This window comes from Macrosteles quadrilineatus, unplaced genomic scaffold (genome assembly GCF_028750875.1).
Source record: "Macrosteles quadrilineatus isolate MER2022 unplaced genomic scaffold, UCM_ALF_1.0 Scaffold_15__1_contigs__length_3749704, whole genome shotgun sequence".
NCBI classification, from domain to species: domain Eukaryota; kingdom Metazoa; phylum Arthropoda; class Insecta; order Hemiptera; family Cicadellidae; genus Macrosteles; species Macrosteles quadrilineatus.
The window spans coordinates 3,260,364-3,287,007 of NW_026542608.1; the positions used below are offsets into that span (position 1 = coordinate 3,260,364).

Consider the following 26,644-nt stretch of genomic DNA (forward strand, 5'->3'; position numbering starts at 1 on the left):
GTTTGTGACAAAAATTCAGCATTTGGATTGAAATGAAATGACGTACGTAGGGTTAACTTATTTATATTATGTGTAATGTTGTTATAATAATTTATACATTCATTTATTTGCCAAGGGGATGACAGATGATTTAAATATACATTGTAAAATACTTGATGGTCTAATTTATTTTTAGAACAGTCTTAAAAATATTGGGTTTGTTTTAGTGGAATATAATTTGATTGAACTAACAGCTGGATGGATATAAATATTCTATAGAACTATGAGGTTATTTTATTTAGTCATTGATTATAGGGAATAAGTAAGATTAGTAGAGATTAAGTAGATCAAAGAGATAAGTAAGACCATTGCCGTATATGAATCGAGGCTCTGCCCACGAGTCTTCAAAGAAAAGCCTATGCAAATTATTTTAAGGTTTTTTTTTCAGAGATAAACAGATGGATGACATAGATTAGACACGATTTTATCATTGACCTAGGATACTGCAAGTAGACTTTCTATCCTTTTGCAAAATCTAAAACGTTGATCGGGAGCGTTTCATAAACTCCAAATTTCACAAACTACAACGCTTAAAATATTAAATGAACAGAGCGGTTCATAACCTCCAAATTTCATAAGCTCCAAATCTATAACATTCAAATAATCACTGTTTCACAATGTCCAAGTTTCACAAACTCCAACGTTTAAATATTAAATAAACAGAGCGGTTCATAACCTCCAAATTTCATAAGCTCCAAATCTATAACATTCAAATAATCACTGTTTCACAATGTCCAAATTTCACAAACTCCAACGTGAAGATACCAAATAAACAGTGCGGTTCATAATGTCCAAATTTCATAACCTCCAACGGTACAGTCTGAGCCAGAAGTCTCTACAGTGGTTGCCACAGCTTATTAAACGGCCCCAAAACTCAATGTTCCGCTTCAAAATAACTCGACATTTAGCCTACTTAGACTTAAGTTATATGGTTGAAACTTCGTATGAGTGGAGTCAATAAGTCTATGACACTATTGGTTTTAATTAAAAGCTTAAAAGTTAGTATTTTCTATTTTAAATCTTCAAATAAAGTCGGTACTTTTAAATGAGTTTTAAAATATGACATGAAAAAGTTCGTCGGCTGCTACTTTTTTTATTTTTTGGTCAGGTAAGTTAAAAAACGGTGGGTTTTGTAGCTAAAGAATTGAACCTTTTGGATCATATTTTTTAAAATTTTTAGCTGGCGTAGTTTGGTTGTAATTTAAATTGTAATATAGGGGCTACCCGCCGCGCCGCGTGGCGTCATGCGGGCAGATTCTGCCTACAACGTCACTTGTAATACAGTTTAGATACTCAAATTTGGAGCTATACAGGAAAGTTACTAAACTAATTAGAAAAACACGGATTACATATAACTTTTCTTCGTTTTATTCTTTGTATTCATCTAAAAATTAATATTTTTTAGCTCTTTCATAAAAATTAATATGACAGTCAGAATATAAAGGAGAGTTGTATAAAGAGTTTCAGAAATTATCTTGTCACTTTGAAAATTCGTAGATTGTAAACCAAACGTCAGAACTTTATCAAACTTTAATACGATGTAGATACATATATTATAAACAGATTTGTAGCTTTTCAGAATTTTCCTTTCGCCCAAAAAGTTGTTGTTGTTAATTATGTAAACTAACTTTTTCTAAGAAACGGTAAACGCTAGAAAAAAATCAAAAGCGTATTTTGAAGGTCATTGTGTTAGTAACACAAATATTTGTAATACAAAGGCGTATTGTCATGGATACCATTGCTATCAACTAACATTTAATTAGCTGCGCGTGCTACTAGGGCTCATCACAGCCGGCAGCCGCCATCTTGTTGTAGATTAGTGAAAAATACTGGCTTCACGTCGCTCCACGCCTTGGGGTTCGTCCGATAGGTTGCGTCATAATTGCTGCGCAGTGCTGCTGATATTGGCACAACTGTTAATAAGAACTGAATAACTGGCATAACTGAATAAGAATCTGTTACATAATCATATTATAATAACCTACAACTTTATAATAATTAAAATTGGATTTGTAGTGGTAGTCTGTATTATGCATTTGATTGCGGCGAAACCCCAAGTATTATATGTAGTTTGGAGGCCGTGTTTTACATTTTAAACCAAATGTATTCGTAATAATATATTTTTTTCTTATAAGAAAATGCATCTAGTTAATATATAGCCGAGTAATTAAGGAATTACACTATTATTTATCAAAAATCCATACGATTTTCGAAAAAAATAGCTGTACGATGTAGATTTTGTTAAACTTATTATTGTTATAACTTTTTTATTAGTTAAGATACAACTTTTTACCCAATGACCTTTTCTATTGGTAATATTTTTTGGATTAAAACTACGTTTTAACCGATGTCCTATCTCGTACCGTTCTCGACCTATAGTCGTCTCGATGCATAGCGCGTTCCGCCATCTTTGCCCCCCTCCCCCCAAGTTCTCGACCACCTGAAAAGTAGGCGACATGCGTATTTTTTATCACCACGGTCCATATTACAACTATCAGCAAAGATATTTGATATTACTTCTTTGCGACACTCACAAATTAATTCTACTTTCGGTTAAAAAACTACACGAAAAGTCCATTTTTACATATTTTATACAATAACTTGTTTATTTATAGAGATACGACCTCGGACCCAATAACCATTATTGTTGTCCACATTTTTAGAATTCCAACGACGTTTTAACCGATGTTCTATCTTTTACCGTTTTCGAACTATCAGCGTTTTAACGCATAGCGCAAACTGCCATGTTTGCCCCCTCCCCCCCACCTTATCGACCACTTTTGAAATAGGCGACATACGTAATTTTGATCACCTCAGTCCATATTACAATAATCAGCAATAACATTGCGTACTACTTTCATGCATGATCAAACCCCCTCAGCTCCTGAACTAATTGGTCTTATGTGATCGTTGGATCGTATACAGCAAAGCAAGGAGTGAGCTGGTACAGTACAAACCACCCGGCTTAGATACCACCACCATTATACACATGTTTCGATAGAAAATATTTGATCTTTTTTTACTTCTATTATAATTAAGCGTGTTTATCGTAAGTATAGTATTTTGTTTATCGATAACTGCTTATAGACCCAAAACAATACATGAAACCGGGTATCTCAAATAGAACAGGAAACACATTGATTCTTGGAATCTTGCAATTTTTACAATCATCAATACACCGTGCCATCTCCTCGCGAAACTACTGGCTGAGGCTTGATAATTATGTTTCCCACGGCAATAACACTAACTCTGATAAATATCTTTGATAACTGTGGTTCTGAGAAATGAATTTATACAAACAGCCTACCGATCATACCTCTACTAAACCTGCATGCAGGTATGGACGGTGATGTGATACAACTTATCAAGATTCCATTAATAATAATAAAGCGATTGAAGAAGGCTGGTCCCATCGACAAGTAGAAAATGAAACTATAAACAGTGGCAAAGGATGTACAAGTATATTGATGAATTCTTTGAGCGTTAAAATAATATCAACTCAGTAAAAAAAAATTGTTACAATAACATATTAATGTACCAATTAAATATTTAATGCTACAGTATCTAAACACTTGAAACCTTGATGGAGAATCAAATTATTAGTCCAGTGTGGCGGTAAAAAATATACCCTATCATCAACGATCCCGCTGAACATTTAGTGGCAAGCATAAGGGATAAAATCTAAAGTAGGCATATTCTGATAAAATATGTCAATCCAATTATACCATCAACAGTAATACCATTACATAAACTTAAAAAAAGTAGTAGTAAAATTAATTTTCATTGTTTTTTAGTTTAGAAATCCAACTCAAATTATTATAGTGAGAAAGTTTGGATGCATGGATGAATGAATGCATCTACTTGTCTTACTCAAATTATAACACAGTAAGACATATTTTGAGAACACTATCATGAATTTTTTACTCTTTTAGTTGTGTATGTATCATTTGTTCGTGGCATTTTTGCAATGGAAAAAAGTTTTATTACTCGCAGAAAAAAGACTCGTGCATATTCTAGCCAAACAAATAATTCCAAAATTTGTTTCTGTTGCAAGCAATTAAAATCCATTGGGTGTGATTAAAATCCAAAGGTGAACGACGATAGATTTTAATAATATCAATTAGACTCGCTCTGGACACAGCAGTTCGGCCTCGTAGAGGAAGAGCGGCGCGCATGGAAGGGGCGGTGCGGGGTGACAGCGATAACGCCATTTTACCACCAACAATATCTCTCTCTTGACCTTGAGCTCGGTGACAGAGCCTTGCTCCTTGCTAACTTTGAAAAACAGAGATAGAGTAGGTAAAGTTGACTTTTATTATTTAATTTGAAGGGATTGGTGGGCTTTGTGTAGTGTTTTTAAAGATGCTTGGGGTGTAAGATATAATCTAATACCACAGTTAAACTTTTAGACAACTTATACAGGGTGATTTGTACTCAGTGTGACAAAATTTTTTTGGTGTAAGTACAAAGTAAATGAAGTGTGATGATGCATATAAAATGTTCCAAGTCTCAAAATTAGCGTCCCAAAAAATTATTTTATGTTTTTCAAAAATAACCATGTTTTTAAACTTAATACAGCGATTTATCAATTTCCTGTATATGGATTTGAGTAGATAATGTCATTTTCGTGTTCTACATTAAATTTTGAACAAGAATAATAGAAAATGACGGAGGATCAGTCGTAAAAACTCCATTGTAAATAGATTCAAAGATAAAAATTAAGATGTTTGATAAAAATTTTAAAAACAATGGTCTATTGCATTTTTCACACCCTGTATACAAGAAAGTGTCGGAATATGTTAAAAACTGCGCCATTTTATAAGCTTTCAAACGATATGCTACACTATTGAGGTTTATGTCTGCTTATGTACGCTTTAATTGTTTGAAGACTGCAAAGCATGGTGTATTTAACATTTAAAACATAGAAAGTCGGCATGTATTAAGCAAAAGTTGTATTTTTGATTCAGCTTGAACAGTAAAAACAGTAAAAAGTTCCCTGTTTTCTGGTATTCAAACCACTCTTACAAACAAAAAAATATCTAAACCTCAATAGTGTAGCATATGGTTGGAAAGCTTATAAAATGGCGCAGTTTTTAACATATTCCGACACTTTCTTCTATACAGGGTGTGAAAAATGCAATAGACCATTGTTTTTTTAATTTTTATCAAATGTCTTAATTTTTATCTTTGAATTTATTTACAATGGAGTTTTTACAACTGATCCTCCGTCATTTTCCATTATTCTTGTTCAAAATTTAATGTAGAACACGAAAATGACATTATCTACTCAAATCCATATACAGGAAATTGATAAATCGCTGTATTAAGTTTAAAAACATGGTTATTTTTGAAAAAAATAAAATAATTTTTTGGGACGCTAATTTTGAGACTTGGAACATTTGATATGCATCATCACACTTCATTTACTTTGTACTTACATCAAAAAAATTTTGTCACACTGAGTACAAATCACCCTGTATAAGCAACTAATTTCAAAGAGTATTTTTCCCTTGTTTGTGACTTTAGTAATCAATTCAGTCCATCGGTCATTTAATGTCGATAAGGACGGGTACTCTGTTAGTACTGATTAAAATAAAAACTAAATTAGAGGAACCATACTACTCTTGCAGCGTTAAAATAATTATAATATCCAAGAAATGTTCAAATCTATGATATTGATTGAGTAATCCATTATCTTGACTTAGGGCTTCAAACGTTCAATGGCTCAAATTAAAGCCTATAATTTACTGATTATTTTGAGTTTAAAACATAGAAAAAAAAACTTAAATAATACTAGAAGTATTGATTTTAAATCATAGAAAGCCCGTATATAAAGATTCATGTTAAAGAGAATACGAATTTCACAATATATTCTTATATGAACTACATCATGTGAAATGTTCACAAAAATCCAATATTTTCCAAATGTAACACACTGTTACTCATAAACAAGGAAGTAGCTTAATAACAAATTTCAACTTAAAAAAAAGCTTTAATTTGCAATTACATGCTGATATCACAATAAAATACAAGTTGTCAAATAGAAAATACTAAAGTTAATTTTAATAAGGGAAAATATTGGGGATATTTTAAACAGCGGATTTTTGTTTGTTAAAAGAAAATAGTTCATGCTTCCTAAATGTTTTCTCTAAATCTAATAGTGTCTGAGATAGCAACGTTAAAATAAAAACGTTTGAACCACTGCAGTTTCTAATTTTATATTAAGGGTATAATTAAAAAAATACTCGTACAGTAATCAAATAAACAGGGTAACGAATTGAAGGATAGGTACAACTATACTACAGTATAAGCACGCCAAATACGCGTAGGTACAAAGGTACAACTAGACGTGGGTACAACTAGACGTAGGGACCACTAGTCTTAGGGACAACTAGTAGCATCAGTACAAGCTAGGTGACACTACTAGTCGGTGGCATACATGTCTAGTTGTACCTACGTCTAGTTGCGTTGGTTGTGCCTACGTCTAGTTGTCCCTAGGAATCGAGGTACAAGTAGACGGCGGTACAACGAGAGGGCATACATGTCTAGTTGTACCTACGTCTAGTTGCGTTGGTTGTACCTACAACTAGTTGTCCCTAGGTATCGAGGTACAAGTAGACGGCGGTACAACGAGACGCGTTCCCCCGATGGACTAGGGTTGGGACTGATGACTCGCCCAACCAGGCTAGCAGTGCGGAGTGTGGGAACTGTTGTGACAATTAGATTAATGTATCTGCAATCCTAAAATGCTATGGGAAGATAGGGAAACAGGTCCACGACGTAGAAAGTAGTGAAGGAAGTAGTTAAGTGTGGCAGAGCAGAATGAGGGAACCGTTTGTGGCAGGTAGATTTATGTATCTGCAATCCTAATGTGCTATGGGAAGGGAGGGAAATAGTATGATTAACGTACAGAAATCTTGGGCAAATGAAAAAAACGATAAACAAAAACGTGTTTGGAAGCATTTAAGATGTATGCATGATTATACTTAGTCAACTGTAATTTGTACTATACAAATAAGGGAAACATATATTAAGATTTGTACTGTTGGCTATCGTTGAAAGTTGTCACAAAAATCTTGTTAAAAGCTGGTATGTATCGTACAAAACATGTATATTTGGCAAATATTTCGTTATTCAAAATTCGCAAACTGGCTCTTTACTCCTGTTATGGAGTGAGTTACCCAACCATGCTACATATCTCTAAAAATAGTGTTCTCGACTATAATATCGCGCTCAACGTACTAATTTTTATTGACCTTATGGCTACATTATTGATAATATTTGTAATAACCACTGTGAATCAGCGGTTATTATTTGACGTAGGGGTTGAGACCATTATATTTAAATTTGTAAATTGTGTAAATTAGCGCATGATTACGTGTGCCAGGTTCGCTAGTTTTTATTATTTATAAAACATATTTTAGTATTACCAACCAGCTTAAATTGCTTACAACAATTAATAACAAAACTTCAATGCTCTATCAATGAAGTTGTACATTGCGAACACTATGTTTTCAGTTAAAGATGTATTACAGCAGTTCTAATTACATTACCCTAATTACATTATGTTTTGGACTAAAAACCTTTAGTGAAATACCAGCTTTCATTTGAGCTATTCATTATTTACCTAAAGCACACTGCTGACTCACGAATCAACAATAATTATAATCGTTTTAATACTTATCTGCAATCAATGATACGTAAATCAACATTTATTTCATTTTTATTTGTATTTTATTCCATTTATTTTGCTAGGTTAAACAGTAATATCACGAATTTAAGGATACACATTGCAAAGGAATTTTTTCCCGAATTATTTTACTTCCGTGTTTTTTATTGAGAAGTGTCACACAGTTTAATGAAAGTCCATCCTAGTGAATGAGTAGCTGGTGTAAGACACCAAGAGTTTGAGATATCAATCTTTGGTGGGATTCCTGTATTGTGTTTGGTGATTTCAGATAAACTGTGCCTAATTTACAATGAAAAAATGCATCGCATTTAGTAAAACAACAGCAAACATAAGAGCTAGTAATTCTTAAATTAAATTTACTAATTGAAAAAACAACTACTTAGAGATGGAGAACATTATCTCTGGTCTTGATCTACTGAAATACGAGTTAAAGGATTGAATATCGATTTTATTTATGAAAAAAATAAGCGAAATAATTCATGATAAAATTGTTGTTGATTGTGTGATTCTAACAGTAGAGGACGAAGAGTATCTCAACTTGAACATAGTGCGTAGTATCTATGAGCAGATGACTTGGACAATTATATTTAAGTTTTGATATAATATCATACGATAATCAGGAAAAGAACCTGTATCCAAGAGAATAGTAAAAAGATCACGCGCGCGCACTGTTTTAAGTATATTGTGTACATTTGCGACTTTTCGGGTGCTTCATATTTGGCGCCAGAATGTGCCTTGTTGACCTTCATTCTTTTTTTTCTCACGCCCGTCCATAACGGATTTATAGTACATCCGCTTGACTAGTTACTGATATTTTAATTCACTCCATAAAATTCTGCCTTAGTACAGTATTTTGTTGTTCAAAGGTTTATTGCGGACATTTTCCATCACGAAAGTAAAAAACAATACACAACGTTCACTGCGTTCGTTACTGGAAGTACAGTATTTTGTTAACTCGAGACTTCTTTGATTCCTAACAGGACCAAACAGGTGAACAGGACAGTTAGGTGATAGGTCATACTGTCAATATACCTGATTATATAAAAGTGATATCGATAAATAAAATAAACTACAAATGTCATGTTTTATTTCCTGAACCACGAATAGGCAATAACAATACATTAAGAATAAGATAACAGCTGGCTGGAGTGTATGTAATGTATGTAATGTATGTAACGCAACTGCAGGTTTGCTGGGGCGGGGGTATTTTCAATTTAGCATATGTTTACATATGTTTACGAAGTCTACAAAATTATTTTACTTTGTTTACATGTCTTAATATTTCAAGCGTATTATTGTGTTGAAGGAATGTTTAACAATCAATAACCACTTTCACTAATTAATTATGGATTCAATATTAAATGGAGAACTTTGGAACTTTTTTATGGGATTAAATGGAATGGAAAGTTTGCTTTGTTTTTATTTCAAAAACATTATAATGAGATGATATATTCTAAACGTTTCTATAAACATTTGACGCTTACTTTAGTGTTTAATCAATATTTTGTTTAAAGTGGAATGACCTCAACGGCTACTCTGGAACTAACCTGAGAATTAAACTAAAAACGTTTGTAGAGACAATATATTTTTTCACTAAAGCAATTACTATGACAAGTTCCAGTGAGCGGGATTTATTAATTTTGTTTGGAGAAGGTTTTAACTAGGTACATTCTGTTTCTCAAAGGAAAAGGGGTTAAAATCATATAGACTAGCATGCATAGTATGAATAAAGTACAGGGTAAAACCTATAACAATAATATTTTGAGGTAGTTTCCTTTTCTTTATATGCATGTCAATGCTGGAGAAACGTAATTTCGTGATTGGTTTCGACAGATGGGTAATCAAACCCTAACCATGCACTGCAGTGGCAAAAATGTTAGACGTGAGCCGATGATTAGCTTTTTCAAATATAGATGAATATAAACTCGTTAAATGTTTTAAAATAAAATCATAATATATCCATTGAATATAACATGTAACATGTAATACTATCTAACAACTAAATGGCTAAAGAGGATGAAGAAGCAAATAAATAGGTATTGTAATGTGGTCTCAACCATGGTCTCAACTATGAACCCGCTGAACGTTTTAAATAGGCCTATTTCGATAGAATGTAAAGTCAATCGCACTTTTAGCAGGAATTCCACCACATAAACTTAGAATAAGAGTAGTTTCTATTTTTGTTTATATTATTTTGACCAGAACCAAATCTAGGGTAAAGTTTAGTCAAAGGGATGCATTTACACTAATTTAGTTTACCTTAACGAAAGGAGAATAAAAGTAGAAATAATAACTGGGCCAGGTCGCTAATTCAGTGGGTTTTACCAAGAACCTAAATTATCTCCACATCTTTATATGCCTTTTCATATTTCACGAAGACAATTTCCGAAATTACAATCGGGGAAGCATTTATATCAAAGAATTTTGTTAACTATAGACTACCGGTAAGCATTAAAATGCACAAACATACGCCTGTAAATTAAGTTACCATTCTTCGAAATGTAATGACATATTTGATGTAATATAATGATAATTAAATGCTAGAAACTCAGTTTATATATCCCGTAAACTGATGCTGAGCCGGCCAAACTCCTAGCGCCAATGCCGCGCCAAGCGATTTTATGCCTATTTTTAATCGCTTAAAAATGATACAAGCAGGCTCCGTATCAAAAAAAGCTTCAAATAAAAAATAAAATTCATACTTTGATCTAAAACTTTGCCGCAGGAATTTTCTTTCCTGACCAAAAAATAAAAAAGTTCCTCGCTTACTACATTTTTCATGTTTTTTATGGTGTTAAAAAACAATCATCTGTTTTAATTTGCCTAAATAAATTATAAAAATTATGTTAAGGTAAAAACTAGCTATATAGTAATGAGCACTGCAGGGTGTCCACATTCTGGAAAGTCAGGGATAGTCATGGAAAGTCATGGAAAAAAATTATGGTCATTGAAAGTCATGGAAATAGGCAAAAAGTCATGGAAAGTCATGGAAATCCCCAATGATGGATGGATTTCAGGGGACCTTTCAATGCTCTAGTCAGCCGTAACCGCGACTATTGTGGCATTTTTCCAAATTTTTCACAAATGTACAACAATTTCAATTTATACAGTTGTCTTAGTTTATGGGTTTTGAGCTTGTATTAGTTCATTGTTGTACCTATTGTACTCCATTGTTATCTGTTAATATATATTTCAATATTTTCTGTGAAATAACTTGTCTAGGCAGTATTATTCGTTTGTGTACGGTATATTATAATTTTTGAGTTAAGTTCGTGAGTCATGGAAATCAATGGTTAATGGTCATGGAAAGTCAGGGAAATTTATGACAAAATTTCTGTGGACACCCTGCACTGGTTTTTCCAGAAAAATAATATATCAATTTGAAATTTGTATGTTAACAAATAAGTGTAGCAGAGCAGGTTGAGTGAATGTATGTTTGTGTAAAACAGAGAGGTTCATTCGGCCCGTCCGCCTCGGTATCCCGCCAATTCGATTGACTTATGGCAGAGACTGTACCGTTGGAGCTTATGAAACTTGGAGGTTATGAACCGCTCTGTTTATTTGATATTTAAAAGTTGGAGTTTGTGAAATTTGGACATTGTGAATCGGTGATTATTTGAAAATTATAGTTTTGGAGTTTATGAAATTTGGAGGTTATGAAACGCACTGTTTATTTAATATATTATCGTTGGAGTTTGTGAAATTTGGACATTGTGAAACTGTGCTTATTTGAAAGTTATAGTTTTGGAGTTTATGAAGTTTGGAGGTTATGAAACGCACTGTTTATTTAATATTTTAGACGTTGGAGTTTGTGAAATTTGGACATTATGAACCTCACCCCGTTGTTTGGCGTGTGTTCATGTTGTTACATTTGGGTTCACTGATGTAGGCAAAATATTACCTATATATTTTTCAACTAATCTTATAGTTTGAATAAATGAATATGTGAAATTAGGATGTACATAGATTCATTGAGAGTGGGTAATTGTCACAGATATTAGAACGGATAACGGCATGGATAATAGACAGAAAAATTACGTCACTAGCTTGAGCTTACTAGAGTGTTTACTTTTTTAAATTAATTCCTTCCACAGATTACAAGTTCTTTTTTCAAACGAATGATAGTTTATCTAAACATCTGTTTCAAAACAAACTATCTGTTATTGGTTTTACTTTTCTTTGTTTACTAATTTATTTAGCAATTAGTGCTGTAAAATTGATACAAAGGATGACCGGACGATATTTTTAAAAATGTCAGAAATATGTAGGCATGTCAAATTTTTGGTTGCTAAACCAAATGTCAGTTGGTGTAGTAGGTCTCTAGAAAACCGTCCAATAAGCTGCAGGGTGCCAGTAAAAACAAAATTCTTTTCATACCATACCATATTGTCCCAGTAGTACTGTATGGTTCATAAGCTGGGCCGAATGGGCCTTCACCAAAGAAACCTAAAAGCCTTATTGCTATTGCTGGGTTTGAGAATGGAGTGCAAAAAAAAATATACGGACTATTTAAATTTAAAGAAAACGACGGTTGAGATACGAAAGAACCGAGAGCTAAGAGGTATGTTTAAACACCCAGAATAACAGGCACCATAAAACACCATAGGATGAACAGGCTATGCACGGAGGAGAGGATATACATGAACTTTATCAAATGTATTCCAAGAAGTACCACAAGTAAGAGGACCATTTGGAGAACCAAGCAATGCAATACTTCTCACTCAAAGGTATAGAAGAGAATGGAGGCCAACATACTCTTAAGGAGTCAGTGGCCAATGAGGTAAAAGAAGGTAGGCTACTATGTAAGTGATAGTATGCAATGGAAGGTGGTCTGGCTACAGTACTAGATCAGTTACCAGTGTGTGTGAAACGACCGCCAATCTCACTTCAAGTCTTACAAATCAACACAATCACGGTTTTATTGTAAAATTATCGGATTTAAAATGTATATCGTTCGTATGCATAAGGATAAGGCCTATAATTGGATGAAAAAAGGTGGTAACATATTTGTTTACAAGAGTAAAATCCCTATTAAAACTGCCAGAATGTTTCTTTATTCGTGTAAACTAGCTGTTCTGAATTATATTCAGTAATAATCGACTTCTTGATTCCCGTAGGTATTACGGGCCAAAAGCTAGTTCATATTTAAAATGAATTAAAGAATTTTGCCAGCTGTTTCAACCACACAAGTTGGTTCTAGGTTATTCAATAGCATTAAAAAGTTATAGGGATTTTTACCAATAGGGTGTAGCACTATTATTTTTAGCGAATTTCCCATATAGGGAATAAGCTATTACCAGAGTATTCATGGTAAGACCTGGACCCGGGACCAATTTTACTTTTTTGCTTTGAGGTCCTTAGAGGCCAAAAACACCATCCGTTCGAATTCATATATACAGGGTGATTGATATAAGTGTACCAGCTGTTTTATTCAAAAACTATAAGAGATATTGAATTTTTTATTTTAAAAATTGTAGTCAAGTTGAAAAAAAAATATTTTAGCCGCCATTTTTCCAATATGGCCGCCAACTTTGATTTTTCTTATGGAACACCCTGTATTTTATGTATTCCGGTAGAAAATGTAATTTTAGGACAATTTTACTCTTGTGTTTTTTTACATAAACCTAACCGTTTCAAAGATAATAAGGGTTAAGGTTTTAAAATTACGGCATGAGAAAGAGTTTCGATAAAGGCCTAAGCAAGCATGCCAGCTGTTTTATTCGAAAACTATTTGAAATTTCACAGCTTTAACCATTATTATCTTTGAAAAGGTTAGGTTTATGAAAAAAAAACACAAGAGTAAAATTGTCTTAAAATTACATTTTCTACCAGAAAACATCATAAAATACTGGGTGTTCCATAAGAAAAATCCAAGTTGGCAGCCATATAGGAAAAATGGCGGCAAAAATATTTTTTTCGACTTGACTACAATTTAAAAAATACAAAATCCAAGGCACTTACCATTTACAATTTTTTTAATATCTTATAGTTTTTTAATAAAACAGCTCGCACACTTTAGCACACACTAGCAGTTACCTGGCGCGCGTTGCTGCGCTAACAACTATTATTTTAAATAGATGGTAATTTGTTCTTTACAATCTCTTTCTTTATATATGTGGTGATGTGAACATTATCACCTGATAGTGTTTATTATTTGATTTGTTTGTAAATATGGTATTTGTTCTTAACTAAAACATGGTTGTAATTTTGAATGAATAAAAGCCATACTTTTGGTTTACTAAGTCTTTCTTACAACAATTTTATTCATTCATTGATAAACTCAGTTAGTGCTACATTACAATGGAGAAATTCCTTAGACCAGACAAATTAGAAATTGACCCGGAATCTCCAACTGCCTCAGACGAACGGTTACAAACATTTGAAGATTTTCTAACCATGACAGAATTCGTTGAAGACAAGGACAAACTGAATTTACTAACTAATCGATTATCTTTTACGACTTATAGATTTATCAAGGAATCTGAACTTACCAAGACGCGTTGAAATTTCTTAACTCAATTTACATCAAACAAAAGAATCAAATATTCTCAAGATATTTAGTAATGACTAGAAAACAGCAACAAGGTGAGACTATTGAAAATATGTGTCGGAACTGAAACTTTTGAGCCAAGATTGCGTTTTTGAGGGTGTTAATGCGATTCAATACAGGGATCACTACATTCGTGATGCTTTTATCAATGGCTTAGCCTCGTCATACATACGTCAGAGACTATTTGAAAACAAAACTTTAGACCTAGCTGAAGCAGTGAAACAGTCTAGAGCTCTTGAAATGGCTCAAGCTCAAGTCGAGAGCTATCCAAAATCTATGTACGGAATGAAAACTTGTGCAACGAATGAATTGGCAAAGCAAGCTTGTCAGTACGAATTCCAACTACAACAAAAGGAAGGAGCGACTGTGTCTGCTATTAAAAATGTTGATGGCAAGTGTTATTTTTGTGGGCATGACAGACACTCTAGAGATCGCTGTCCAGCCAGAGAAGCAACTTGTGGGAAATGTAACAAGACAGGACATTATGCGAGAGTCTGTAAAAGTAATCCAACTCAAAATTTTAAAGTAAAACAGAAGACGCCTAGTACATCAGCTGCACTAATAGCAACAACACATAATACATCTGTATTGAAGGACTCTACAGTTGAAGCTAAAGTGAATGGCCTGAAAGCAAATTGCTTAATAGACACCGGGAGTACATCAAGCTTTGTAAACTTGAATTTTGTTCAGTTAAACAAAATCAAAATGTACAATGAAAGTGGACAAGTATCACTAGCTGCTTCTAATATGAAATCAAACGTCCACGGGTTTGTTAAAATCAACCTAAATCTGTTGAATCACAATTACAACAATTTTAAGTTGACTGTTTTTGAAGATCTTTGTACTGACGTGCTTATCGGACATGATATCAAGAAACTCCACTCTAATATACAGGTTTGGTTTGGAGGTGAGAAACCTCCTCTGTTGGTGTGCTCCTGTGCCAAAGTTGAACCACCCAAACTATTCTGCAATTTAACTCCAGATTGTAAGCCGATAGCCACAAAATCACGACGTTACTCAGATGAAGACAAAACTGAGAGTTGTTGTACATCAATTTATAAAACAAGAAACTGAAAGACTACAGACTGAGGAGATCATTGAACCTATTTCTTCACCTTGGCGTGCACAAGTGTTGGTTGTTACAAACGACAAAGGGAAGAAGCGACTGTGTGTGGACTATTCGCAAACGATAAACAAATTTACTCTTTTAGAAGCCTATCCCTTACAAACATAGATGAGCTAGTATCCACTGTAGCGCCAAACAAGGTTTTTAGTGCCATTGATCTAAAGCAAGCATACTATCAAATACCAATTTCTGACTAGAGAAGAAGTACACTGCTTTTGAGGCTGCTGGTCGTCTTTTTCAATTCAGAAGAATCCCATTTGGTGTAACCAACGGGGTGGCTTGTTTTCAAAAGACCATGGACCAAATCATTAGAAAAGAAAAACTGAATGTAGTGTATGCCTATCTGGATGATTTGACCGTATGTGGAAATGATCAAAAGGATCATGATGAGAATCTAAGAACACTTTTAGATGCTGTAACTAAGTATGGACTTGTAATCAACAATGAAAAGAGCAAGTTCAACCAGTCTTCAATCACTTTGTTGGGACATTTAGTTTCCCATAACTCCATTCGCCCTGATCCAGATCGGCTAGAATCTCTACTGTCACTTCCTGTGCCCAAAGACCAAGTTTCACTAAAGCGAGTCCTAGGATTTTTCACTCACTATTCAAAATGGATACATCGGGTTTCTGATAAAATAAGAAACCTGACTAAAAAAAAGTCAATTCTTTTCCTTTGTCACAGGAAGCGGTTGCAGATTTTGAAGCCCTCAAACTTGACACTGCAAACTCGGTAATTACTCCTAGGAATGGGCAAGAGCCACTGGTAGTGGAGACTGACGCATCTGACATAGCCGTGGCAGCAACTTTGAGTCAAGATAATCGGCCAATAGCTTTTTTCTCACGGACTCTAAACAAATCTGAGAAGCTGTATTCAGCTGTTGAAAAAGAAACCGTTGCCATTGTCCCTTCAAAAATGGAAACCATTTCTTATCGGAAGAGACTTCAGATTATACACAGATCAGCAAGCTTTATCATTTATTTTTGACAAGAGGCATACAAGCAAAATCAAGAACGACAAAGTTATGAAATGGCGACTAGAGCTAACACCTTATCAATATGAAATAGTGTACCGACCTGGTAGGGAGAATGTAAAAGCAGATACGCTCTCTCGGGCATGTGCGGTTCGCTGGGACAATGTTAAGTTGTTTGAATTACACAAATCTCTCTGCCAACCGGGAGTCACTCGAATGTTTCATTGGATTAGAACTAAAAATCTAAACTACACTCTGGATGATGTAAAAAGGATAACGTCAGCTTGTCAAACATGTGCAGAATTGAAGCCAAGATTTCACCAATTCCAAGGAAAATTGATAAAGGCAACCACTCCCTTCGAACGTCTAAATATTGACTTTAAGGGCCCTCTTCCATCAACAACCAGAAACCGTTACCTTTAACCATGGTGGATGAGTATTCTCGTTTTGTATTTGCTTACCCCTGTAAGGACATTAGTTCAGCAACAGTTATCAAATGTTTTTCAGATCTATTTTTTATGTTTGGAGACCCGTCCTTTGTACATTTAGATAGAGGTTCATCTTTTATGTCACGTGAGCTGACGGACTTTCTTCACAAGTATGGAGTAGCTACAAGTCATACGACACCTTAACCCTAGAGGGAACTCTCAGATTGAACGCTTTAATGGAACAATATGGAGAACCATCCTACTAGCTTTGAAAACCCACAACCTGCCAGTTGCTGCATGGGAAGAAGTATTACAGGAGGCTCTTCACTCAGTCAGATCTCTTTTATGCACTGCGACAAACTGCACACCGCACGAAAGATTCTTTATACATAGCAGAAGAACTACCAATGAAGACTCCTTACCATCTTGGCTATCTGCTCCTGGTCCTGTCCTGCTTAGAAAGTTTGTAAGATCTAATAAATATGATGACCTTGTGGAGCCAGTTCAACTTTTGGAATCAAATTTACAGTTCGCTCTCGTCAGAAGAAGAGATGGGTCAGAATCACAAGTATCCCTGAGACATCTTGCACCCGCTGGCCTACCTCCTGGTGATCTACCTCCTGAAGACAACATTACTGAGAGATATATTGTTGAAAATATAAATTAAGACATTGACCACAATGAAGTTCAAAATGAAACTCAACAAACGGTATCTCAGACCCCAACTTCAAAGACGGCTGTGGGGGAACTACGTCCAAAGAGGAATGTCAAGCCTCCGTCATATCTAAAGGATTAGATATGCTATACCTACCTTGAAAAATAGTGGGGGAGAATGTGGTGATGTGAACATTATCACCTGATAGTATTTATTATTTGATTTGTTTGTCAATATTGTATTTGTTCTTAACTAAAACATGGTTGTAACTTTGAATGAATAAAAGCCATACTTTTGGTTTACTAAGTCTTTCTTACAACAATATATTTATTAGGTGTATAAATATATAGGTTTTTACTTTTTATATTTACATATTTAATACAGTATGGGAGAATTTAATTTAAACGTTGTTGAGTGCACAGGTGTGCTGCGATTGGGGTTTAATATATTTGGACTAAAAAACTATTTGAGTAAAATAGTTTTCTGTGCTGCATTCTGTGGAAACATTGTGGCACTATTCCAAATCATGACTAATACCATAGACTAACCAACACAAGTAGACTTCTCATCCCTTTGTAAATTTTGAAGCACGTTTTTCGTGTCTAGTTCATGTACGTGTCACAAAGGCGCTAGTGTCGACAAAACTTTGTTTCTATTATTTTAGGGTTAATTTCTTGATTTGTGCTTTACTGTTTGGTTATATAACTAGGGGACAAGTTATTGTTTATGATTAGATCGTATTATTTGGTTAAACGAGGTTTTAAATGGCTCTAATAACGGGAAACAAATTGTAAACAAAACACGACCTCTACAGTTGGACGTACAGAACTAACAATAAAATTGGCTTCAGCTGTTCCATAAGGATGAGAAATCTACTAAGGGAGTATGTTTTATCTATGCTAATACAGAATGTTGTGATTATTCAAACCTACAAAAAAGTTGGTGAAAGTAAACATCTGCTTTTAAATTATATTTTATTTGTAAACATTGTAGTTCCAAAAGTCTGATATAGGGCCTTTTTAAACCCTTTGGGGCGGAGTCCTTTTGACTGATCTGTACCAAACGTCACACAAACCATCCTTATAATGCTTACAATCTGTTCAGTGGTTTCAGAGTCCATAACTTACAGAAACACAAAAATACCACAACAGTAAATCTCTAATATATTTTCATATACCATGTAATGTATAATAATTTGAAGATCTTGCAGAAGTAGTACGGGTTTTGTTTGGAACATGTAGTTCTGTTGAATAATGATTTGTCTATAAAAACAAAATTCTAATTAATTACATGAGTAAACAATAATCAACATCTCATTTGATCATGTTTTGCTTTAAATTTTGCAACAATCAAAATTAGATAAATTTACCACCGATGTCTTAATTGACTATCCACACTACTTTAGGTTATCTACAAATCCACTTAAAATGTTTTTTTCAATAATAAGCATTCAGATTTGTCTATATAGAGAATTAGTTACTGTGATAATTTTGTAGTTTTGTTAATCCTTATATATAATTCTGTAAGACAAAATTTTTACCAGAAAATTGTGGACGTCTGGTAATTTTCAGAAAAGTGGAAGGGGTCTTAAATTAAAGGTCTTGTCCCCAGGGACTCGGGAAAAATAGCAGAATTCCCATAAAGCTACCAGAAAACGAGATATAACGTAAAATATCCACTATAAGAAAAGCATGGGGACTGAAAAACATCTGCATTCTAATCAGCTGTTATTTATTTTCAAAGCTTACATTTATTCCGAAAGTCAATGTTGTTAAATAATGTTTCAAAATGAAATGTATTTATTAATTTTTTCCCTTTTTTATAATAAGTGAAGTAACTAGACAGGGTAGGGGAAGACCTGCAAGACGCAGAAGAGTATCCAGGCCTTATGAAAGAAATCCATTAGCTGGTTTACAACCTGCCTTCAGAAGAACGGTGGAAAATAAGTTGAGTGTTTTTTCTCACAATCTAGGTCCTCTTAACAGCACTTGCATGCATTGTGGCGCATTTCACTTCTCAGAGGAGGCCACAAATGGACATTTCAACGCATGTTGCCACAATGGACTCATTAACATGCCACAACCACAAGAAAATGACAAACTAAAAGAACTGTTTTTACATGATTATAACTTCATAAAAAAATATAAGGAAATACAACAGTGCAATGACTTTAGCGTAGCTTTCCGCTACACAAACAGAGATTCCGGGAAATGGGCCTTACTGTTTTAAAATTAGGGGACAAATCCATAGATATATTTCTGACTTACTACAACGAAATGGGCAGTTGCCTTCATATGGACAATTGTATTTCATTGACACATCAGAAGCAACTAATATACGACTCCAACGGAAGGAAAACCAAGATATAAAACAAGAAACACTGTTAATTTTAAGTAACATAAAATTGATAGTTTTAAAAACAAATTTCAAGTATTTGTATTTTTATTTTTTTATTTTTTAGTCTAAATTAGGGGCTATGGCCCCTACAGGCCACTAGTTGTAAATTAATTTCTTTAACATTAAGGGGGTAGATTTGGTTTCAGTTACTTATAATCCATGTAAGTACTGTATTTCATAAAGAAGGTTGGCAGCTCTCTTATTCTTAATATCTGTATGATACTCCTTGGTACAGTTTTAGCTATGGGGCCCATGGTAATGATCTTGTCATTGACGTAACAATGTCAATTCTTTTAGCATCTACTGTCTTTTTCACTCACTGACCTACAGTAGACTCCCTCTTATCCGGACCCCTAGGGGCGAGGCCAGTACGGATTACGGTTTTTTTCGGTTAAACCGACGCTCCCAAAAACTCGTTAAAACGGACCATTTACTGTGATATTCAACTTAAATCTAGGAGAGCATTGTATTTAGACACGTGATCACTGGTCTCAAATCTTTCCCACGAGAACTGTCATTTCAGTACCACCCACTTCCTGCCAATCTAGTCCGGTTACCCCAATGTGCTGATAAAAATTGTCCGGTTAAAGAGATGTCATTTCCGCCGATTGTAGTCCGGTTAAACCGATGTTTGGTTAAAAGGTGTCCGGATAAGAGGGAGTCTACTGTATTGATTGTTTTTGTGTTTAGCAATCCCACTTGTCATCCAAGGGTTAAAGACAACCCATGTGAAATTTACATCAGTTACTGTGTAAAATACTAGCAAGTACAGCATTTCACATAACTGATTAAGACAACCCAAAGATAGTCTTTTGGATTGCAATGGGTTTTAAAATAGAAATTTTAGCTATTGGTTCAACAGTTTTATTCAAGATGGAAGGACAGATGGATATCATCTCATTTTTGTAACTTACACAGCTTAAGCAGGGGTGCCCATCCCCCCCTTAACTCATGACGCAGCCCCCCCCCCCAATCGAGCATCAGCCCCCCCAAAATTAGGTACCCAATAATGTTTCCCCGCCCAGCATTATTTGTAAAACTAAAAGAAGCTTTATACATTTTTTCAGTAATTTAAAATTCAAACCCAGTTAATCTATATTAATAAATTTTTAGTTTTGTCTGTACATTACTCAGAATTATACATATTTAGGTTATTTTAACGTTTTATACATTAAAGAAGTTGGAACATGTCTTATCTCAATTTACGTCCGTCTGTCACGGCCCAGAAGACATTTTACGCAGCCTACTCTAAAGAAAACTATAGTACCAATTATGATTCTAATGGTTTAATTGTATTCACAGGATTGGTGAGAGTGTTCTTAGCCATTAAAATATGGCCTCACTGTTTTGAAAATAAAATAACGGACAATCAAAAACCCAATTTTGAGTGATTTTTTCAAGCTTTTTTTCTCAATGTTTACTATAATACGTCATTTATGTAATACTAATAACCTAAAGAGAACACGGCATATATGAAATTACGAACAGCTGTTTTGATAAGGCCAGGCGCACACAGGCGATTTTGAGTTGCGCAACAGTTGCCCGACTAATCGGGGGACTGTTGCGCAACTCTCTCGGAGACTCTGAAGTCTAGCGACAGTTGAGCTGGAGTGCGCACACAGGCAACTTTTTAGTCGCGGATCTAGTCTTGAGACGTGTTGGAAATACATTCGTAACAGCGTTCCGAATGGATTTCAATGATACAGCCGTAGTATGTGCTTTGTTGCTGAAGTTTCGCGCGCGAAAGAAAAAGAGAAGATACTGGGTTCATCCCATATATATAGTGAGCAACTTGTGAAAGGACAGTTTCAATGACATTAAATATAGTCGGCCTCTTCTCAAACATCCTCATCACGCACACTCATACTTGTAATTTTCTAAAATCTTCACACAACAAGAGAGCAAACACTAGTGACAGTTCTGACCACGAGTAGTTGAACTCCTGGGGTGAGACTGAGCGACACAGCGACTATTTAGTTGCATGTGTGCGCATCTACACTTGTTTCAATGGATACCAAACCTGGAGCGACAGTCCTGCAACAATTCAGTCGCAGAGCAGTCGCTGGCAAATTGGGTCCGGGAACATCGGTTGCAACAGTTGCGCGACTGTCCCCAGACTGTTTCCTTCGTGTGCGCACTCCAATTTAAAACAATGTTGAACATTTTAGTCGGGCAACTGTTGCGCGACTCAAAATCGCCTGTGTGCGCCTGGCCTAAAGATTCCTTTTTCTAGCTTTCACTGATATGTTTACTTACATAAATGTTGTTTACGAATACTGTGTAGGCCTTAACCATTTCCGATCCCGTTTGTAAGAAAATCCAAAACCAAGTGAGATTAATAACAGTGTGGCTTACATAACGGGTTTGATTTGTCACGGGCACTTATATGTAATGTAAATTAAATTAAATAACTAGCCATCATCCAGGTCGGGAACCGGAGATTCTGTGTTTATCAAGTTGTACTTGAATTTTGATTACCGGGAAAATGCCGTGAATCAGTGTTGGACAGGACTGGAAAACTTATCTTTCTATATAAATAAAATTAGAGTTTTATAAGTCACCTCAATTTAAGGCATTTTTTATTGCCAGAATATCTATATAGCATTCGTAACCTCTGCTTAACGAATTGTCTGCGTCTTTCTCTTGCAGTAACGACCCCCTCTCCCTCCCACATAATCGTTTTAGAAACAACACAGCTGCTTTGATGAAAATGAAATGGAGACAACGCTTGCGCGAACAATCGTCTGCTCTGTTTTACACTTCTGTCCACTGTTCGCTATGCTAGAACAGATTTCAGATGATACAACAGCTGGGGAATGATGACGATCGGATATAATGCTTAGTAAAATCAGGGGCGGATCCAGGAATTTGTTGAGGGGGGGGCGCACTTAAGAATTTAAGGAATTTATGAATGGACTTTTTCCGTATACAAATCAAAGATAACGACCGTACAGTGGTTTAAGAACAAAGAAGTAGCCTAGGCCTGCAAAAATGCAGTTAAGTTCAACTTCGGAACCAATTATTTAAACCACAGGTAAGGAAATCTGGTTTCACCAACGAAAACACGTCAAAACTAACGCTGGTTTTATAAACGAAAGTTTAGAGTAAAATCCAGGTGGCGGTGGCAGTGAACTGTCATAATACCGGGCTGTATCGGGAGCAAGTAAACATAACCTAGAAATCAGTGTTTATGAGGTAGTGAAAACAAAACTGAAGACAGCAAGCAGCAAGCTTACAGGAATACAATAGATTCTGATCAAAATAACAACAGAAAGCAAGAATAAATACCAAAACAATTAACATAAGTAAATAAAGGCAAAGCGATGTTGATATAGTATATTTCGTACCAAGGGCCGAAAATGAGGTTTTGCCGGCTCGAGATAGTTTTTAAGTTCGAGACGAAGTCGAGAACTTAAATCGATCGAGAGCTGCAAAACCATTTCGGTCCGTGGTACGAACGCTATTTTTCACCACACTATACCCTATTACCACTATTCACCACTATAATAATGCACACTGATAGTCAACACAACTACAACTTTAAGGTTATGCGAAGAAATAATTTGAGGAATCAGCAAATATAAAAATAAATAGTTGCTAGGCAACGGTGACAATAACACAATTCTATTGCAATGCTATGGATTTTGATTGTGTATTTTACTGTAAAATGTGATTGAGTGATTAGTAACCATGGTAACTTTAAGGCTGTGATTGGGCAATGAGTAGGCCTAAATATGGCAACTTGTTCAATTTGTGTATGAATTGAAGAGAAACCTAATAAAGAACAGAAGAACAAAGAAAAAGAAAAACAAGATTGTTCTCGTTACATTCTTTTTTAAGAATGTTTTTACTATCTCTAAATAAAATTGTACACTTTTTATGGCTTATCCATCAGTTCGTATGTTGTGATACAGCACCTACCGGTAGCCTATCTGTCTATCATGAGCAGTAACTTATAACACTTTCTAAGGTTTAATATTTACGTTATTTATAGCAATGCAGTGTTTGGCTGGTTATTATAGTTGAGTTTGAGTTAGTTTTAATTTTAAACGTTACCGTTTGTACAACTTAACCAAGATAAATGATTTGAAATGTCATTATTGCACAATAATAATGATTGTGCAATATTGAATTTCGTTGATAAAAATGCAAATCGTGTTGTTAATGGCTGTTTACAGCGTTTTAATGGGTTTGTCATCTGTTTTTATACTATTGAATTAACCATATTTTTCATTACCCCCTCCCCCCTATTAACTCAGGGTATCTACAAAATAGTGTAAGGTATTGTAGCCTATGCTACTTGATTGTATTTAAACGAGCTTTATGACAACAAAGCGTTCTGTGCTAAGTCGCGGTGTAGTTTGACGTGTTTGTACCACTTGTTATCTTTATCTATCTCAGCAGTTGAGCTATTCCGTGCCCTCCCTCTTAGTCTCACGTCTTGCTAATCTTGAATAATAACTTCCTACACGAATTCTAAACTATCCTAAAATCCCATTTTAACTAATTGATTTCAATTATATAACTATTGTCATTAATTAACAGACTTTCTATCTAGCGACTTCGTAATATATTTTTGATTGTCGTCACGTTGAACACTGTTGCAATTAACTTTAGCCAACCCCCCCCCATTTGAATTTTTACAGCCCCCCCCAAGAATTTCAATGACGCAGTCTGCGTCACAGCCCCCCCTTGTGGGCACCCCTGGCTTAAGGGTGGACCTCCCTTTGAAGCAAAAACGTGCCTTCTCGACAAACAAATTTTTTCTCAATACAATACAAGCATGGATTTAATCTGCATTTACGCTGATAAAATCACGGAAGTGTTTACCACAAAAGATCGACCAATACGATTTTAATACTATTTAAAGGCTCTTCCAAAAGAAGAGAAATCAGTTAACATTGTAATTTTAACCCCTGAGATGACGTACAGTATGCAAAATATTTTATTCATTGAATGATCAACCATATTTTGTAACTAAGGCAATAGACATTATTGTTTTTACACTTATTACTCATTTAAAAAAAGCTAAAGAGCTAAATGCTTAAAATTTATACTATTTCACTCAATTTGAAAAAAGCAAAAATATATACGTCTAATAACACTTGTAATAATATATTTACACTTATACTGTTGACTTACAAGACGGTAAATACATATAAAAGTTGGTAAGTGGTGATCGATTTTGATTGGACACTCCAATCATCATCAGACCCAATAGGCGAATGACAAGAATGATTGGCGGATGAGGGATTCTTGTCATTCGCCTATTTTTGCTTATTTCAGGTAATTTAATAACACGTACGATGCTGATCAAGAAGCTATTCACTCTATTTATCGCAGTAAGATGAATTAGTGTAAGCCTTGAAAGTAACCGTTGATGTCGAGTTGAGATGGATGGATTAGATTATGTACAAAGTGTAAGTTCTTGTAGAAGTTTTAGTGTGCCATTTCTGTTGCAGAGTGGTGTTGTTGGACCAGCAGTAGCAGGAGGTCTAGCTGGAGCTGCTCTCACTGGTCATCTCAGTCCTGTGAGTATGGTGCTGTTGATAGAGGCTCTCAGCCCTTGGTGGTATATGTGGCCCCCTGGCAGCTCATCCCAGAGAGGCTCCTCTGGTGGTTGGAGCTTAGGTGGCACTGAAATACCCGTGGTATTACTTTAACTCAACTCTTTGTTTTGTTCAATTTGATTGGCAAGTAGACTGAGAAGGATAGGAGACTAAAAAATAATATTATGAGTCTGAGAATCATGAACGTCTCCTCTGGTTGTGGAGAGAGATTGTGAACATCTTACCTGGTCACAGAGACTTCATCATTAGGCCTATCTCTCACGCTTTTGCATTTGCCAACTCTTTGAAACGCTTTTGGGGATCATAAGAATAAAAGCTTAGCTTGAAAAAAAAGTAAGAAACTCCTAAAAGAATTGATCTTTTAAAATCATTTTTCAAGCCATATCCCTTAGGCCCCAAATGAGGCTCCCGTCAGCCATGTACGCTGTTAGAGAAAACATGCTGCCTTGGGTATGCCTACATTAAAGATTTTTGCCATAAATTAATCATTGGTTTATGCTAACACTTAATATTTTTTGTAGAAAAAAGCGTTGAAGAAGCAGAAGAAGGCCCACAAAAAGGCCTTGAAGTATGGTATTCCCTTGGCTGGGGTGGGGCTCGGAGCGTATGCTCTACACAAGATGGGTCATCACCACCATCATCACGGTCACAGCTCTTCTAGCAGCTCGTCCTCCAGCAGCTCCTCCTCCAGTAGTGAAGAAGAGTAGCCTGGCATAACACCATACTCTTGTTGCATTATATTTATTTTATGTTATCCACTGTACATGTTGTAAACAATTTCCTTCAATAAGTCTTTTGAAGTATATTCAATGCAGTCATATTATTTATATTATTTTACTATTAATATTAATACTACTATTAATATTATTTTACTGATGTTAACTCTTTGACTTCAATGGCTCATTGTACTTTGTCAAAACAAAACAGTAACCAATAAGAGGTGTATAAGGTAGGTACGTTTCAAAGGGATGTTTTAAATCACGAAAATAAATCAAACCTTTATATTAAAAAAATAATAATAATAAAATACCAAGTCTTCCTAAATTTTTTTTTATATAGCCATTGTAGGTTGGAAAACGATGAGCAGATTAAAAATGCCAATATTTTTAGTAAATGTGCTGATTTCCTCTTAAAACAATAAACATGTTGTTGCTCCATGTTCATTGACTCTGCAGCCGAGCTAGCATTGGTGCTGTTAATGAAAATATTTACAAAA

At 34.9% G+C, this 26,644-nt stretch overlaps 1 protein-coding gene across 3 annotated transcripts in view; it reads left to right on the forward strand.

Annotated features, from left to right (window-relative positions):
- LOC129005059 (galectin-9-like) overlaps positions 1-26,238 on the forward strand; it is a 55,765-nt gene extending 29,527 nt beyond the window's left edge. For all 3 annotated transcript variants that reach the window (XM_054433840.1, XM_054433839.1, XM_054433841.1), the window contains 2 exons: positions 25,321-25,389; positions 25,950-26,238. In XM_054433840.1, coding sequence (XP_054289815.1) covers positions 25,321-25,389; positions 25,950-26,135 — 255 coding nt within the window. In that variant the 3' untranslated portion in view covers positions 26,136-26,238. The remainder of the gene's footprint in view (positions 1-25,320; positions 25,390-25,949) is intronic.
- The last annotated feature ends 406 nt before the right edge of the window (positions 26,239-26,644 follow it).